Genomic DNA, 14,722 nt, shown 5'->3' on the forward strand with positions numbered 1-14,722 from the left:
ATAAGAAAATCCGCCGAAGTAGAAACCATATGTTTATATGGTTATTTTTATATTGTCATGCTTGGGTCACAGATTTGCGCACAAACACAGGAGGTTGTAGAGAGACAGGAACGTTATTCTAACACTGCAAACAAACATTTGTCTCTTTTTCAAAAGTTTTAAACTGTGCTCCATGACAAGACAGAGATGACAGTTCAGTCTCACAATAAAAGAATGCAAACATATCTTCCTCTTCAAAGGAGCAAACAAATCAATAGTGCTGTTTGGCTTTTAAGTATGCGAAGCACCACGGCATAAAGCTGTTGAAGGCGGCAGCTCACACCCCCCTCCGTCAGGAGCAGAGAGAGAGAGAGATAAAAAAATCAATACGTGCACTTCGTGCTTTTAAGTATGCGAAGCACCGTTCAGCATGTCGTTTCAGGAAGCAGGTGCAGCTGCACAAAAGATAGTAACGTGAAGATAAATCTTTCAGCATTTTTAGACGAGCGTCCATATCGTCTAGGTGTGCGAACAGCCCCCCTGCTCACACCCCCCCTACGTCAGCGCAGAGAGAGAGAGAAAGTAAGTTGGATAGCTTTCTCAGCCATCTGCCAATAGCGTCCCTTGTATGAAATCAACTGGGCAAACCAACTGAGGAAGCATGTACCAGAAATTAAAAGACCCATTGTCCGCTGGAAACCCGCGAAGCAGCGAAAAATCCGCGATATATATTTAAATATGCTTACATATAAAATCCGCGATGGAGTGAAGCCGCGAAAGGCGAAGCGCGATATAGCGAGGGATTACTGTATATGCATTTTTTTATTAATGGATTTTATTTCTTTTAACTGACTTATCCTATGTGATGTAAAGCTTGGATTAAGGTGGGTAGGAAGAATGAATAGGAAGCATTACTACTGTATAATCTTATTTTCTCTATTTCCTGTATTCATTTTCCTGTTTTGAATTACAGAATAGATGAAAATTTCCCATTAGAGAAAAGCATTTTACTGTATACTGTGTATTTTATTTTATGTGTTTAATCAGCAGAGTTGTCAAACTGTAACATTTCATTTATGTTAGGTAGAATGCCCACTGGGGCCTGGATGGTCTTGTGGCCTCGGAACCCCTGCAGATTTTGTTTTTTTTTTTCTGCAGCCCTCTGGAGTTTTTTGTTTGTTTGTTTTTTCTGTCCTCCCGGCCAACACCTTACTTTATTCTTTATTATTTAGTATTGCCTAATCTTATTTTTTATATTTCTACTAGTTGGTTTCCCCCTGCTCGCCAACCTCCCTGGCCTGCACTACGCACCAGCCACTTCACGTCTCTGCCACTTGCGTTATGAAAAGGGGGGCGAACGCACCCCAAGGAGATGCGGTCGCTCCTCCGAAACCCCCTCTTAAACCGTGATACAATGGGAAACAAATACAGTTTTTTTTTTTTACCTCCTCTTTGCTCGATCAGTTGCTGGCTTGCTGCTGCTGCCGTGCCCACGTGATCTACATCTCACGCAGCGCTTCAAACATTTAAAAACCTGTACAGCAGCTGTCCTACTCTTTGCCTTTTTATTTCTGGCTCCGGGCATGGTTAAATCTTTTGCCACAAAGTCTTGCCTCACAGGACTTGAGTTCTTGATATTGTTTAGTTTATAATTTAAAAACGGATAAGAATATGAAACATTAAAATTTGATAAATTCTGAAAAGAATGATACCAAACATTTATATGTAGCTTTTAAAATAAGCCCGATTTAAAGCATGACAATAAACGTGACATAAAAATGTCATATAAAATCATTGCACAAAATCGTTGCACTTTTAGACTTAGGATTTTTATATATATATATATATATATAATATATATATAATATATGTATATATATATATATAGAGAGAGAGAGAGAGAGAGAAAGAGAGAGTAAATTTTTTATTAACTTTTCTTTCTTCATTTTGTAAAGCACTTTGAGCTACATTATTTATATTAAAATGTGCTATATAAATAAATGTTGTTGTTGTTGTAATGTTACAGGGAAATCTATTTCATTATTATTATTTATTGCTGTTATTAACATTTGTGTTGCATTTTAATTAGCAAAAGCATGTGAGGAATATTACCATACTCTGTACACACAACAATATGATCATATGAACCCACCATAAACTATAATAAATAATTATACATACATTATATTATGTATAGAGTGTTGTGTCTGTATGTATATTTATGGTTTGCAATATCTTTTCTATAAAGCAGAAAATAAGCCAGTGATTATTTTTAATACAAAACCGTTTAAAAAACACCAACTTGCCTAGGCATTTTAAATTATTCCAGTAGATTATTGAAAGGTTTTGTGAACTGGAAACCAATTGAATAAACAGTCAGTCAGTCCCTATCCAACCTGATATATCCTAACACAGGGTCACAGGGGTCTGCAGGAGCTAATCCCAGCTAACAGAGGGTGCAAGGCAAGAACAAATCCCCGGGCAGGGCACCAGCCCACCTCAGGGCACACGCACACACACACACACCAAGCACACACTAGGGACAATTTAGGATCGCCAATGCACCTAACCAGCATGTCTTTGGACTGTGGGAGGAAACCGGGAGCGCCCGGAGGAAACCCACACAGACACGGGGAGAACATGCAAACTCCATGCAGGGAGGACCCAAGAAGCGAACCCAGGTCTCCTTACTGTGAGGCAGCAGCGCTTTCTACATCTCAATGCAAGTTAGTCTAGCACTTTGATTGGTTCTGTCAATAATGTGGTCTTTAAATGATAGGAAGATAAGAACAAGATATTATTAACTTTCTAATTATCAGATTCAGACAATTGCTTAAGCAAAGCAGTCTATTTACACTGGTTTATTCATACCTAAACCCCAGAGGTGCTGCCTCAAGCAAAGGAGTTGAAGTATCTCAGGGGTCTTGTTCACAAAGTGAGGACGAATAGAGCAGGATTGACAGGTTGATTTGAGTGGCTTCCGCAGTTATTCTGATATTGTACAGGCCTGTCATGATGAACAGAAAGCTGAGCCAAAAGGCCAAACTCTCGATGTTACCGTCAGTCTATGTCCACTATCCTATCCTGCATGGGTGTGTCTTTATTATCAAAGTGCAAATGCCGCATGGTAGACTGGCAGTGGTAGACGAGACATCGTATTTTTGATTGCTGGTACAATAGATAGTTCTGAGCAGGCATCAAGCACAGCACCAACCTGTGGTCATTGCTGCTTTTCTGAAAAGGAATTGAAATAAATGCTAACAACTCAGAGAGGGAGAGGCAAGTTTCGTTGTACCATGAGAATGTCAGTGAGAGAATAAAAACTGAATAATAAAAAAAACAAGTACTAACTTTTACAAGTAGCCAAAATTTACTCCACCGGGTGTTACAGACTGAAATCAAATGTATGTTTTTATTATATTACTAGTCATTTAGCCCGTTACAAATAATGGGCGCTAGAACAGTAGTGCAGTAAACATTAGTAGGAAGAGTCTATATTAAATGGCAAGGGACTTTGACCTCATTCTTTTTGTTGGTCGTATTTTTCTTCTTTCAGCCTTTCTTTTGTTGATGTTTACTTGCTGAGCTGACCGTTCTTCGTGGGCTGCCGCCGTGTATTGTGTGTCTTTAATTTTCTGTGACAGTAATACTGTCTTGTACGGCTCTATTCAATAAGGGCGTGCACAAAAAGGCGAACTTCAAAAGGACCGACCTCATTGAGCGCGGCGAATTAAGGAGTTCGTAGATAATTAAGTTCAAATGGCTCTGGAATATGTGAAGAGCAACAGAGGTGCAGATCTTTATTTACGCGCGCCTTTATTCGCTGCGCCCAATTGAGGTCACCCCTTTTGAGGCTCGCCTTTGTGCGTGCCCTTATTGAAGGATACCGTCTTGTACATCCGCTGGCTTGTACGTCCGTAATATCCTTTAATTTTCTCTGGCGGTAATACAGGCGTGCACATCGATAATATGCCTTTATCCTCCTCTGACAGTAATACTGGCTTGTATGTGGCCTGTAATATGCGTCACTGTATGTGTTACCTTTAATTTCCTCTCGCAGTAATACTGGTTTGTATTTCCGTAAAACGCCTCTAACTTTCTCTGACAGTAATATCGCACATCGCACCGGTGCCCCGCGGCATTCGCACTTTCACCAGAAGACAACCCACACATGGACACCTGGACGCACATAGGGATTTTATATATATATAGATAGTAATAATAATAGAAACAGGCACAATACTTGGAGTGCCGAGACTAGAACCTGGTACCTTTGGCTTATAAGTCATCAGTTCTTACCTCTGCGACCATTCAAGAATACATATTAACTTCCTGTCAATTGACATTTGAGCTTTGGTTTTTAACTCATTGTCCGCAACATATAAATCGAATGATTGTTTTTTCTTTGGTTTTATTCTTGATTAAAATTGCATGTGTTTATTTCACATTATGACTAAAGTCTTCACACATTATACACTTTACGTCATTATTAGTATAACATGGAAAAAGTTTCTGCTTTAGGTATGTGTTCATCATTTCTTGCCTCGCATTTATTTCTTTTCATCCTATACTTACCCAGATCTTTGTAGACATAGAACACACATGAAATGCATGTATTCCAAATAACGATATACTATATTATTTACCCTAAGATAAGGAGCCATGGCTTGGGCTGGGAGAGTTGAACTCCGTCAAGGCGGAGGATGGGACAGCAGGCTGCTGGTTGCTTGTGGCGGGATCGACACATTTACAAAACAAAGAAGATGAGGGAGAGGTGTGAAGGAATATAAGGTAGGCCAGGATTACGAGTTTTTTTGTATGCTTTGGTAATTCTAGTGTTAATCAGCAGTCCTAATATATGTGTATGTATTTATGCCCTGCATATACTTTCTCACACTTCTGTCTTATGTTTGCCTTATGTTTTGCTGCATAAGCAGGATGGATTAACAACTGTTTTTTATTGCTAGACTTCTCACGTTATAAAACTTTAGCTTATTAGTATCACCAGTATTAGGAAAACAGAAAGTTGCAGAGAGCAGGATTTTAGACTTGTGTGCTATACAGAGAATAAGCCACAATATATATTGCATAATTACAAGGTGACAACTTTGGACAATGTACACAGAGTAAATAGCTTAACTTCCTGAACAGTTCTGCGTTAAAACAGGATAGATGAAACAAAACTTAAAGGTTCAGGTGGTGGTAATTTAACGCCAATCAACAAGGTGTTGGTGTATACTAACGCCTCTTCTCTTCCTCCCTGTACAGACTGGATGATCGACATCCTCACCACCTCTGATGTCACTTTCAGTGTCCGTTCCCCTGGACCCATGTCTTCCTGCCTGGCCTGCATGTACAGGAAGTGTTGTCACCCTTGTTAGTCTAATGACCCCGTGATCATCAAAGGTGACTGTGTGCAGATGGTGCAGACCTATAAATACCTGGGAGTGCAGCTGGATGATAAATTAGACTGGACTGCCAATACTGATGCTCTGTGTAAGAAAGGACAGAGCCGGTTATACTTCCTTAGAAGGCTGGCGTCCTTCAACATCTGCAATAAGATGCTGCAGATGTTCTATCAGACGGTTGTGGCGAGCGCCCTCTTCTACGCAGTGGTGTGCTGGGGAGGCAGCATTAAGAAGAAAGACGCCTCACGCCTGGACAAACTGGTGAGGAAGGCAGGCTCTATTGTTGGCATGGAGCTAGACAGTTTGGCATCTGTGGCAGAGCGACGGGCACTCAGCAGGCTCCTATCAATTATGGAAAATCCACTGTATCCACTAAACAGTGTCATCTCTAGACAGAGGAGCAGCTTCAGCGACAGACTGCTATCACTGTCCTGCTCCACTGACAGACTGAGGAAATTGTTCCTCCCCCAAACTATGCGATTCTTCAATTCCACCCGGGGGGGTAAACGTTAACATTATATAAAGTTATTGTCTGTTTTTACCTGCATTATTATCATCTTTAATTTAATATTGTTTTTGTATCAGTAAGGTGCTGCTGGAGTATGTGAATTTCCCCTTGGGATTAATAAAGTATCTATCTATCTATCTATCTATCTATCTATCTATCTATCTATCTATCTATCTATCTATCTATCTATCTATCTATCTATCTAATCTGAGACTGGTGTCCTAAGGGGCATTTTTTTTTTTTTTTTGCTGAAAAGAGTTTATTTTTGCTTTTATAATATATGGGGTGGCAGTGTCACCCCAAACCTTTTTCATTTATTCTGTTTTTTTTTTATAATGGATAAAACAGACACACATGTAGAATGTATATATGTTGATTTCATTTTATGGCCACCGCTACCCCTGACAAAAACATAAATATTTTTCCCAGTCTTTATGGGTATCAGATAAATCAATGCAAGGTTGGGATTGTCCAGAAATTTAAAGCAAGGGTAGAAAGGCAAGTAGCTACTAAAAATATTGGACTCACTTGCAAGCCTCATAGGCCCACTGTCAATGCTGCCACCAAATCCAGGTGTGTTACAGTACGGAGGAGACCATTCAGCTTCACAGTGGCAGTTCTTTTATTGTTACACACCTGTATTCATTTTAAAAGAACCATAATAAGAAATCAGAGGCGACTTTGGCAAGCTTATTATTACGCAGTTGAAGAGCAGATGTTCTAAGCTAAATTTTTGTTCTCCTTTATACTAGATAATGATATTCCAAAAGCCCTTAATAAAATATAAGGCAATTGAAATAAGAATGACTGTTTATTTAATGATTTGAGACAAAACGACTGTGATGAAAAAGTATCAAAATGCCACATTTTGTTCCTGAGTACCTATATAAATACTACATTTTTGTTCCATTTTGTCATAAGATAATTTGAATCAAGTTTTATTGAATTAGTGTGGTGTTCAGTTGTACACATAAAAGAGCCATTAATATGAAATACTGGATTTCTCTTCCTTCTGGTTTCTGCATATACAGTTGTAAAACAGAGACTAGAAAACTGTCAATTGAAGAACACCACTGTGCATGGTAGAATTAGCAAGTAGTAATTTTATGAAAATTAACAATTACCATAGAACATATAAGGGCTGTGAATTAAGTCTTTAAAGCAACTACAACAGAAGAATTTTAAATTCCATACAAAAAAGACTGCAGTAGTGTGAAGTGTTTACTTAAATAACCACACAGAAACTCCTTGTCTTAATTTATTTCAGGGCCCCATTTCTTTTTGCATAAGCATACTTGTTAAAAGTGAGGCTAACTGAAGGTAGCCCTTAGAAATGTACATGTGCCGTGTAATTACCTGATGCACCATTCTTGGAAACCTTATGCTTTCAGTTCCATAATTGCTGTCAGAATTAATATTAAACAATGGACCAGTCCTCAAATATCTGAACCTCCTAATGACCCCAGTATACATTTGTGATGATGATATGTCTAGGTGCATCAAGTGATGTAAAAGTGAACTGTTATCGGGATGATGTGTGTAAAGTCATTTGATACGGAACATTCGAAGCATACACTGTTAAAATAACTTTAAAAAGTGGCATTGATTTCTCATTTTAACTTAAACATATTAAGTGCCGTTTTTCACCTAATAGATAGTGTTTTAGTACTCACCCCATGACTGTTACACTTTGAAGCACATTCATGAACTCCAAATGCGCTGACATTTTGGCACTGACGATTAAGGCACATCTAAAAGCAGAAATGCAAAATTAAAGATGAAATAAGAAAATGAGTGTTGAATATTGTCTAATTCATTCACACTTGTTTTTAAACTACCTAAGAAAAACATCAATCGGTATGCAGTTGGTTCAGAATGCAGCAGGAAGAATTTTAATCAGAAAAAGAAAATCTAAGTACACCTCACCAGTTGTAGGGTTGTTACATTGGTTATTTTAGAATTCACTTTAAAATGCTACTAAACTTATATATAAATGTCTATGTGTGTGTGTGTGTGTGTCTGTCTGGCCCAGAAGTGCGAGGCAGCCCAGAAGTGCGAGGCTACAGCATGAAGCTCAAAGTGAAACCGCCGAGAAAAGAGAAACTCATTTAGCTGCTAATACACAAGCGAGGTGAGCATATCACCAAAACAAAACCTTGGAGGAGAGAGAAACTTGCTTAGCTGCTGATAAACAATGGAGGCGAGCACATTGGCAAAACAAAACCACTGAGGAAAGAGAACCCCGCTTAGCTGCTAATGCATAACAGATGCAATTGATTGATTGAAGTGCCATGGTTTCTAAGAGTCCGGGTTTTTTCCAGAACAGACCTACACAGCTAGTGGTATATAAACATTTTAAAAAGTGTGTCTCCTTCCAACCTTTTGAAGTGTCTGTCCTCATACATTCCAGGTTGTAACTATAGATCTTCTGTAGCGGTCTGCTTATTATTTTCAAGAGCCAAGCATAAAAGAAGTGGTGAGGCAACCTTTTTTTTGTTATGCATCAAAAACCTAGAATACTTGACCATTAGAGATAAACCAGGCTAACACTGTGGATCATTTAAAAAAAAGCCCACTTTCTTAATTTTGCTTTTTTGTAACAACATTTTAGTTCTACTCTTAGTAAACTAATATGCATAGAATTTTCATAGTCCTAATGAATTTGTAATCATTATTAATCTTTACTTTTCTCTGTTTTTTTCCCAGTTTTCTTCTGTGGTGGCGTTCTGTGCTGCCACTACCTGAACAAGGCACTGTGTACTGCGATGTTTGAATAAAATTGGATACCCCAACTTTCCACAAGACCCACTGCGTCGAACGCTCTAAAACGAAGCCAAAAAACCCAATGAAGAACGAGTTAAGAACATTTTATGTTATGTAAGATGCCAGTGGGGGCTGTGTGATCTTTTCACCTAAGAACCCCTGAGGATTTTGGTTTTTTTTTCAGTTTAATTTGAGGTTTTGTTTATTTTTTCTGTCCCCCCCCCAGATATCTGATATTCATTTTTAGAGACCTAACAAAGGATTCTATATATAAAGAATTTACTTCTCTATTAATTACATAGCTATCATATGTAAGTGTGCATTATTTATTTTGTGTATGTTATTTATTCATTCTTATGTATTTTTAATTTGTTTTTTTCTTTGTTTTTAACCTTTTTTTGAACATCTTGTATAACACTTTCAGCTGCATGCTTTGTATGACAATGTGCTATTGAAATAAATGCTGCTGTTGCTTTGAGCAAAACACAGTACCTGGTTTAAAAAACACACTGCATACTTAACAAAAGTGGCAATACAAGCAAAAGAATTAAAAATTTTCCAAAGCATCATAGCTCTTCATATCAATTTCCATTGCCGCTTTAAATGTAAGAAAGAAATCAGGTAGTTCACTATAAATTGTAAACTTAGGTCACCAGTTAATCTCCCAGTTTCCAATGAAATGTTGTGAAAATGACATTTAAAAGATATTTGAGTCTTCAGATATTATATTTCTTGCATTGGGATTCTGTACATTAATTTCTCACCATACTCTCTCCACACTTGGTGCCGGTAAGCACAAGTCCAGGATCAGGCATGTCATCGCCCAAATAGACATGTGTGCCACGGCATAAGATTCGTCCACCTTCTTGTAAGGGAATGTTGGTTTCTATGGAAACAGCATTTGTGCCAATTACTGGACGGTTGGCTCCACCTTGACATTGAATTTTTCCGCACTTGGCATCCCTGAAACAGTAAAATTGAAAGCTGAAGCACACAAACATATGAACTATTACATCTTATAGTGATACAAACAGGAGTTCTAAGCCTTTTCCAACAAATACATATAGAGATTAAAAGTCCTCAGTATTGTCCAATATTCAAAACAATTTATCAATAACAGCAGCAAAGCTTTATGTTTATTGAATCCACATTATTAAAATGAAAGGGTGCCACAAAAAATTACAAAAAAAGCATTGTGGCATAGTAAAAAGTTATATACAAATAGAAACAGTGTGGAGCAGCTATGAGTCATTTCTTCCTGTTCTTTAGTCTACAATTAACAAAATCCTACCCCAAATGACTAGTTGTTTTCCGCTCATCCAGAGTTTGACTTTTTTTGTGATGTGTCCACAGTATTTTATTTACTGAAACAGTTTGTGTCTTTTGAAGGGTGGCAATTCTAAAGTACACTTTTCCTCTTTTTTAGATAGATAGATAGATAGATAGATAGATAGATAGATAGATAGATAGATAGATAGATAGATAGATAGATAGATAGATAGATACTTTATTAATCCCAAGGGGAAATTCACATACTCCAGCAGCAGCATACTAATGATGTTTGGACACGTTTCAGCTCAAATTGTTTTTCATCATGACTTTTGAAAGTAGTCAGTCACTTTTTCCCACATAATGACTAAAAACTATGGCTTTATTTTCAGGCCTTTAGCATAACTGTTTCCTTTCAATGTATTTTTGTAATGTAAAATATAATAAATATAAAAACAAGACTATAGTTACAAACAGTTCATCTCTTACTGCGTTTCACATTTCATAAATGATCCCTTGGAGTTCTTCCCACAGTTTCCATATGGGTCACCTGCAGAGTTTACTCTTTCAAAACAGATCCCAGGAGCCGGCTTAGCACCTGAACAAAGGAAAAGAAAACATTTACATCATTCGCCTATGATCAACAGAATGTTTTAAAAACCATAGGGGATTGATTCTAATGAGCTTATAAAAACAGTGTTATCTGTAAGCCGCAAAGCTGCATATTGTGAAGAGACCTTTTAACACAAATAATCATTTAAATACTTCTGAAAGCCTTGCTCAGTCTGAGTTTTCTGCTGTATCAATGTATCTAAAAGACCTTTTTTTTTATTCCAACCCATTGCATGTATAGTATATATTAGACTACACAGCTAAACAGAAGACTTCACACTTTTAATTCAAGGCATTCATTACATTTACAATAATCGACAACAGAGCTCACTTATAATGAGAAATACATACCCTGTCCCCAGAGCGTTATGCATTGCTGCTCATGGGTCTGACAGATTCCATTATAACAGTACCCATCAATCATGTGGCATGCATGGCCATCATGCAAGTAGACATTGGCAGGACAGTGTGGGCTGGCTCCTGTGCAAAATTCAGGAAGATCACATGCATTACTGGATTCCCTGCATGGAGTACCTGCTGGTTTCAGCTAGGAAAAAAAAAAATCAGCATAGCTGAATAATTTAAATTAAATGAATTTCCTTGATATCTAGTAAAATGACACCTTTTATTGGCTAACTAGAAAGATTACAATATGCAACTTTTCGAGGCAACTGAGGCCCCTTTTTCTTGCCCGAAGAAGGTGCCTGAGTTGCCTCGAAAGCTTGCATATTGTAATCTTTTTAGTTAGCCAATAAAAGGTGTCATTTTGCTTGACTTCTCACTACATCCATAATCCGGTACAACACCCTAGTACTACTTGATATCTGGTTGCATTTTTGCGTATGCCATTAACATTACAGAATTTCAAGAACAGCCTAAGAATAAATAAGAGAAAACATTAATGATGTTACAAAGTCTTTATGCAGTCCTTTAACTGATTACATATAATTGTTAAAGTAAATAGCCACTCTTAATGAATGACCATAAAAACACAATCGCATGTGTATGCTTTCCAAATATCACATTTCTTCATAATTTTTGGTAACCTATGGCTTACATTAGTGGAGTTTTTTTAATCACGGGAAAGGAAGACAATAATGTTTAAAATATTTTCCTAAAATATCACAAATTGTAATAACTACCTTACAAGCATCACAGCATTGACCATGTGCACAAACTGCATCCATCTTCAAAGTGCAAGTGGTGGCATTACAGCAAGGGTTTGTACATTCCTGAAAATAAAAACAACAAGACAAAGTAAAGCCTGGCTACTGTGCTACCTCTACTTTCTTTTACTTGCCTGGATTTAACTGTATTTATGCCCCCCACCACTAAAATGAAGAGATCACTCAATTCTAACCTGTTTAACAGTAAATTATTTGAAGAGAGATTCATATTAAATTGTGACTCTTAGCAAATCACTGCTGTGCACTGTTGCTCACATTTCTGTAAAGTACTGTTGGAGCCTTAAATGCTTCTTAGGTGTTCGCAGGCATGTGTTAGCACACAATATTCTTCTTACAATTATGAGACAGTAAATAAAGGCACTAGAGGGCAAATGTTACCCTGTCTACTTAGAAACAGAAAGATGAACGTCTCACTGAAGAGATGTGGAAAAGCTGGGAGATTTAGGATGTGAATTAAGCAGTAAAGGTAACACTGTAGAAAAGGAACTACCTCTAAATCATTTATTTGTCACTTACTTGTAGGTAACAAGAAATTAATGAAGGATGTATTTGGTCTTAATAAGACTTAAAAAGAACCAATATCGCGGTTATCTATCACTTTCTGTAATGTGACATATTAAGGACTATCCATATTATACTAAAAAAATGTCAATAAAGTGCTTTATTTGGTCTCATTAGTCAGGGATTAAGAATTAACAAGCCACTAAACACTAAACTATGGACTGCACAGAGACGTAATATATTCACCTCTGGCCATTCTACAGTGAAGAAAATAGTTTATCCGTTGTTTGTTCAAGAGGTCATTATGACATGATTAATGAGCTTTTGGGCACAGCCATCAGCACTATGTCCTTCTGCAGAGAGAGTGTCGACCATGTTGAGAGCTTTACTTAACTCAGCAGTGACATTCTTGTCTCTGGGAGAGCATGGAGGATCATGAGGTCTCTGGAAAGGGGTTTGTGGAGCTCCCAACATCTTTGCAAAAGGACCAAGGTCCAAGTCTTTACAGTCCTGGTGCTTCCTGCTTTTCTATATGTGTGTGAGACATGGATGCTATCCAGTGATCTAAGACAAAGACTGGACTCCTTTGGTACTCTGTCTCTTCAGAGAATCCTTGGGTACTTCTGGTTTGACTTTGTGTCAAATGAGCAGTTGCTCACGGAGTCCCGAATAAGGCACAGTACCTGCATTGTGAGGGACTATCAGTTACAGCGCTAATATGGCCACATTGCGCAATCCCTGAAGGTGATCCGGCTTGCAGGATCCTCATTGTTGAGGACCTGAGCAGCTGGACAAGACTAAGAGGACGCCCATGTAACACTGGGCTGTGGCAGATAGATGGTCATTTGTGGAGGATGAGACTGGAATGCATGTCTGACTGGGGGGGGCTGCCAACCAGGATCCCGAGCTACTTCTTTGTGTGCTGGGTACGACAACGTGCTAAACCAGTACATGCTCTTCAACCTGGCCTGACCTGTTATTTGTGGTTTATTTGGACACTAATGCGTATCCTTTATTTTAAATTGCAGACATACCATATTAACCTATATTGAAAGCTAATTAAAGATGTATAGATTTATATGTTTTCATTTTTAATGTTTTATTAGGTATATGTTGGATTCACACTGTTTTACAGCACTCAAACTAAGGTACAGGGTTCTGTATTCTTTTTATTGTTAGTATCATTATTATTAGTGGTGATGGTAGTATTGTCACATTAAAATTATTACATGGATGTTTTACCGACAAGCAACACACTGAAATTCCCTGGCACCATTATGAAAAATAATTCATTTAAATAAATAACTTAATATTAATACCTGATGTACCTCTTAAGATTGGAATAGCATTCTGAAAACACTGAATGAAAATGTTGAAAATGTCAACTCTAACAAATATGCTGCTGGCAGTTACTAGTCTAATTGTATACTATTAATGAAACCAACATACTGATGAGTGGTTTTATTTGTATTTATTAAGAATTAATTAGACAAATTGCAGAAAATGATGAATGACTGCTTTATTGGTTTTCAGTACCAAATAAGCCTTTATTAAGGTCTTGATAAAGAACACTTACTGACTAATTAGTGCATTGTAGGTAGTCCGAATTCTAGGACTACCACACTAAAGAAATATTGCCTTTTAGATATATCTGTCATACATCAGATTTCACATTGCTGTACTTTCTACATGACAATGTAATGATTATTGCCCAGGACTAATAGGAAAAAACTGAGAAAACCCAACCAAAATCAAACAAAAGCATTGCAAATTCAATTAATTTTATTATTTACTAAACCAAATAAAGTAGTAATTAATGCATATTCAAACAGTACAAGGAAAAAAATATATATAAAAAGTAACTAACAATTGAAATTTAAATAATAGCGCTAAAATAAATATCAAAAAGAAATGGGAAAAGTAAGTAAACTTTGTAAATTTCAACTTAGCCAGGAGGGTGATAGAAAGAGGGAAAACCTAAATTCAAGTCATTTATTTGAAAGCCTGACGTACTAGATGGGAATTCCCTAAAGAGAAGGGAAAAGAGCAAATTCATAAAGTGTCTAAGAGGCACAAATAAACTCTAAAACAACTAGACATTAGAAAAAGGAATGAGGTCAAACAGGGGTAGTAGTGGTTGCTTGTCAATGGTGATGGTGGCACCTAGGGGACAAGAAAAACAATAAATGCTAACGAAAACAGGGATGAGGTACTGCTGCGGTCCTAACAAACTATCCTAACTTGCTGTCCTGTTTTGATTTTGTTCTAAAAGATGTTATATTTGGAGAACATGCATGGATGTGATGATAAAAGGAAAAAGAGTAGGTGTCTGAAGACTTCATCAGCCTGGAAGAATAGTTCTTGGTAGATGTTGCTTATATAAATCTTTAATACACATATCTAAAATCTCAGAGCATTCTGTGCCTATAAACATAATTTTACTACAGTATATATTCTTCCTCTTCAAAAGTGGTTAAAGTTAGATGATAAACTTA

The 14,722-nt window shown here is 37.3% G+C and overlaps 1 protein-coding gene across 1 annotated transcript in view; it reads right to left on the reverse strand.

Annotated features, from left to right (window-relative positions):
- Positions 1–14,722, reverse strand: part of LOC114646896 (disintegrin and metalloproteinase domain-containing protein 12) — a 604,012-nt gene that overhangs the window by 58,768 nt on the left and 530,522 nt on the right. The window contains 7 exon segments of the mRNA XM_028795286.2: positions 6,424–6,519; positions 6,522–6,531; positions 7,569–7,646; positions 9,423–9,621; positions 10,417–10,525; positions 10,891–11,086; positions 11,682–11,771. Coding sequence (XP_028651119.2) covers positions 6,424–6,519; positions 6,522–6,531; positions 7,569–7,646; positions 9,423–9,621; positions 10,417–10,525; positions 10,891–11,086; positions 11,682–11,771 — 778 coding nt within the window.

This window comes from Erpetoichthys calabaricus, chromosome 2 (assembly GCF_900747795.2).
Source record: "Erpetoichthys calabaricus chromosome 2, fErpCal1.3, whole genome shotgun sequence".
Taxonomy (NCBI): Eukaryota; Metazoa; Chordata; class Cladistia; order Polypteriformes; family Polypteridae; genus Erpetoichthys; species Erpetoichthys calabaricus.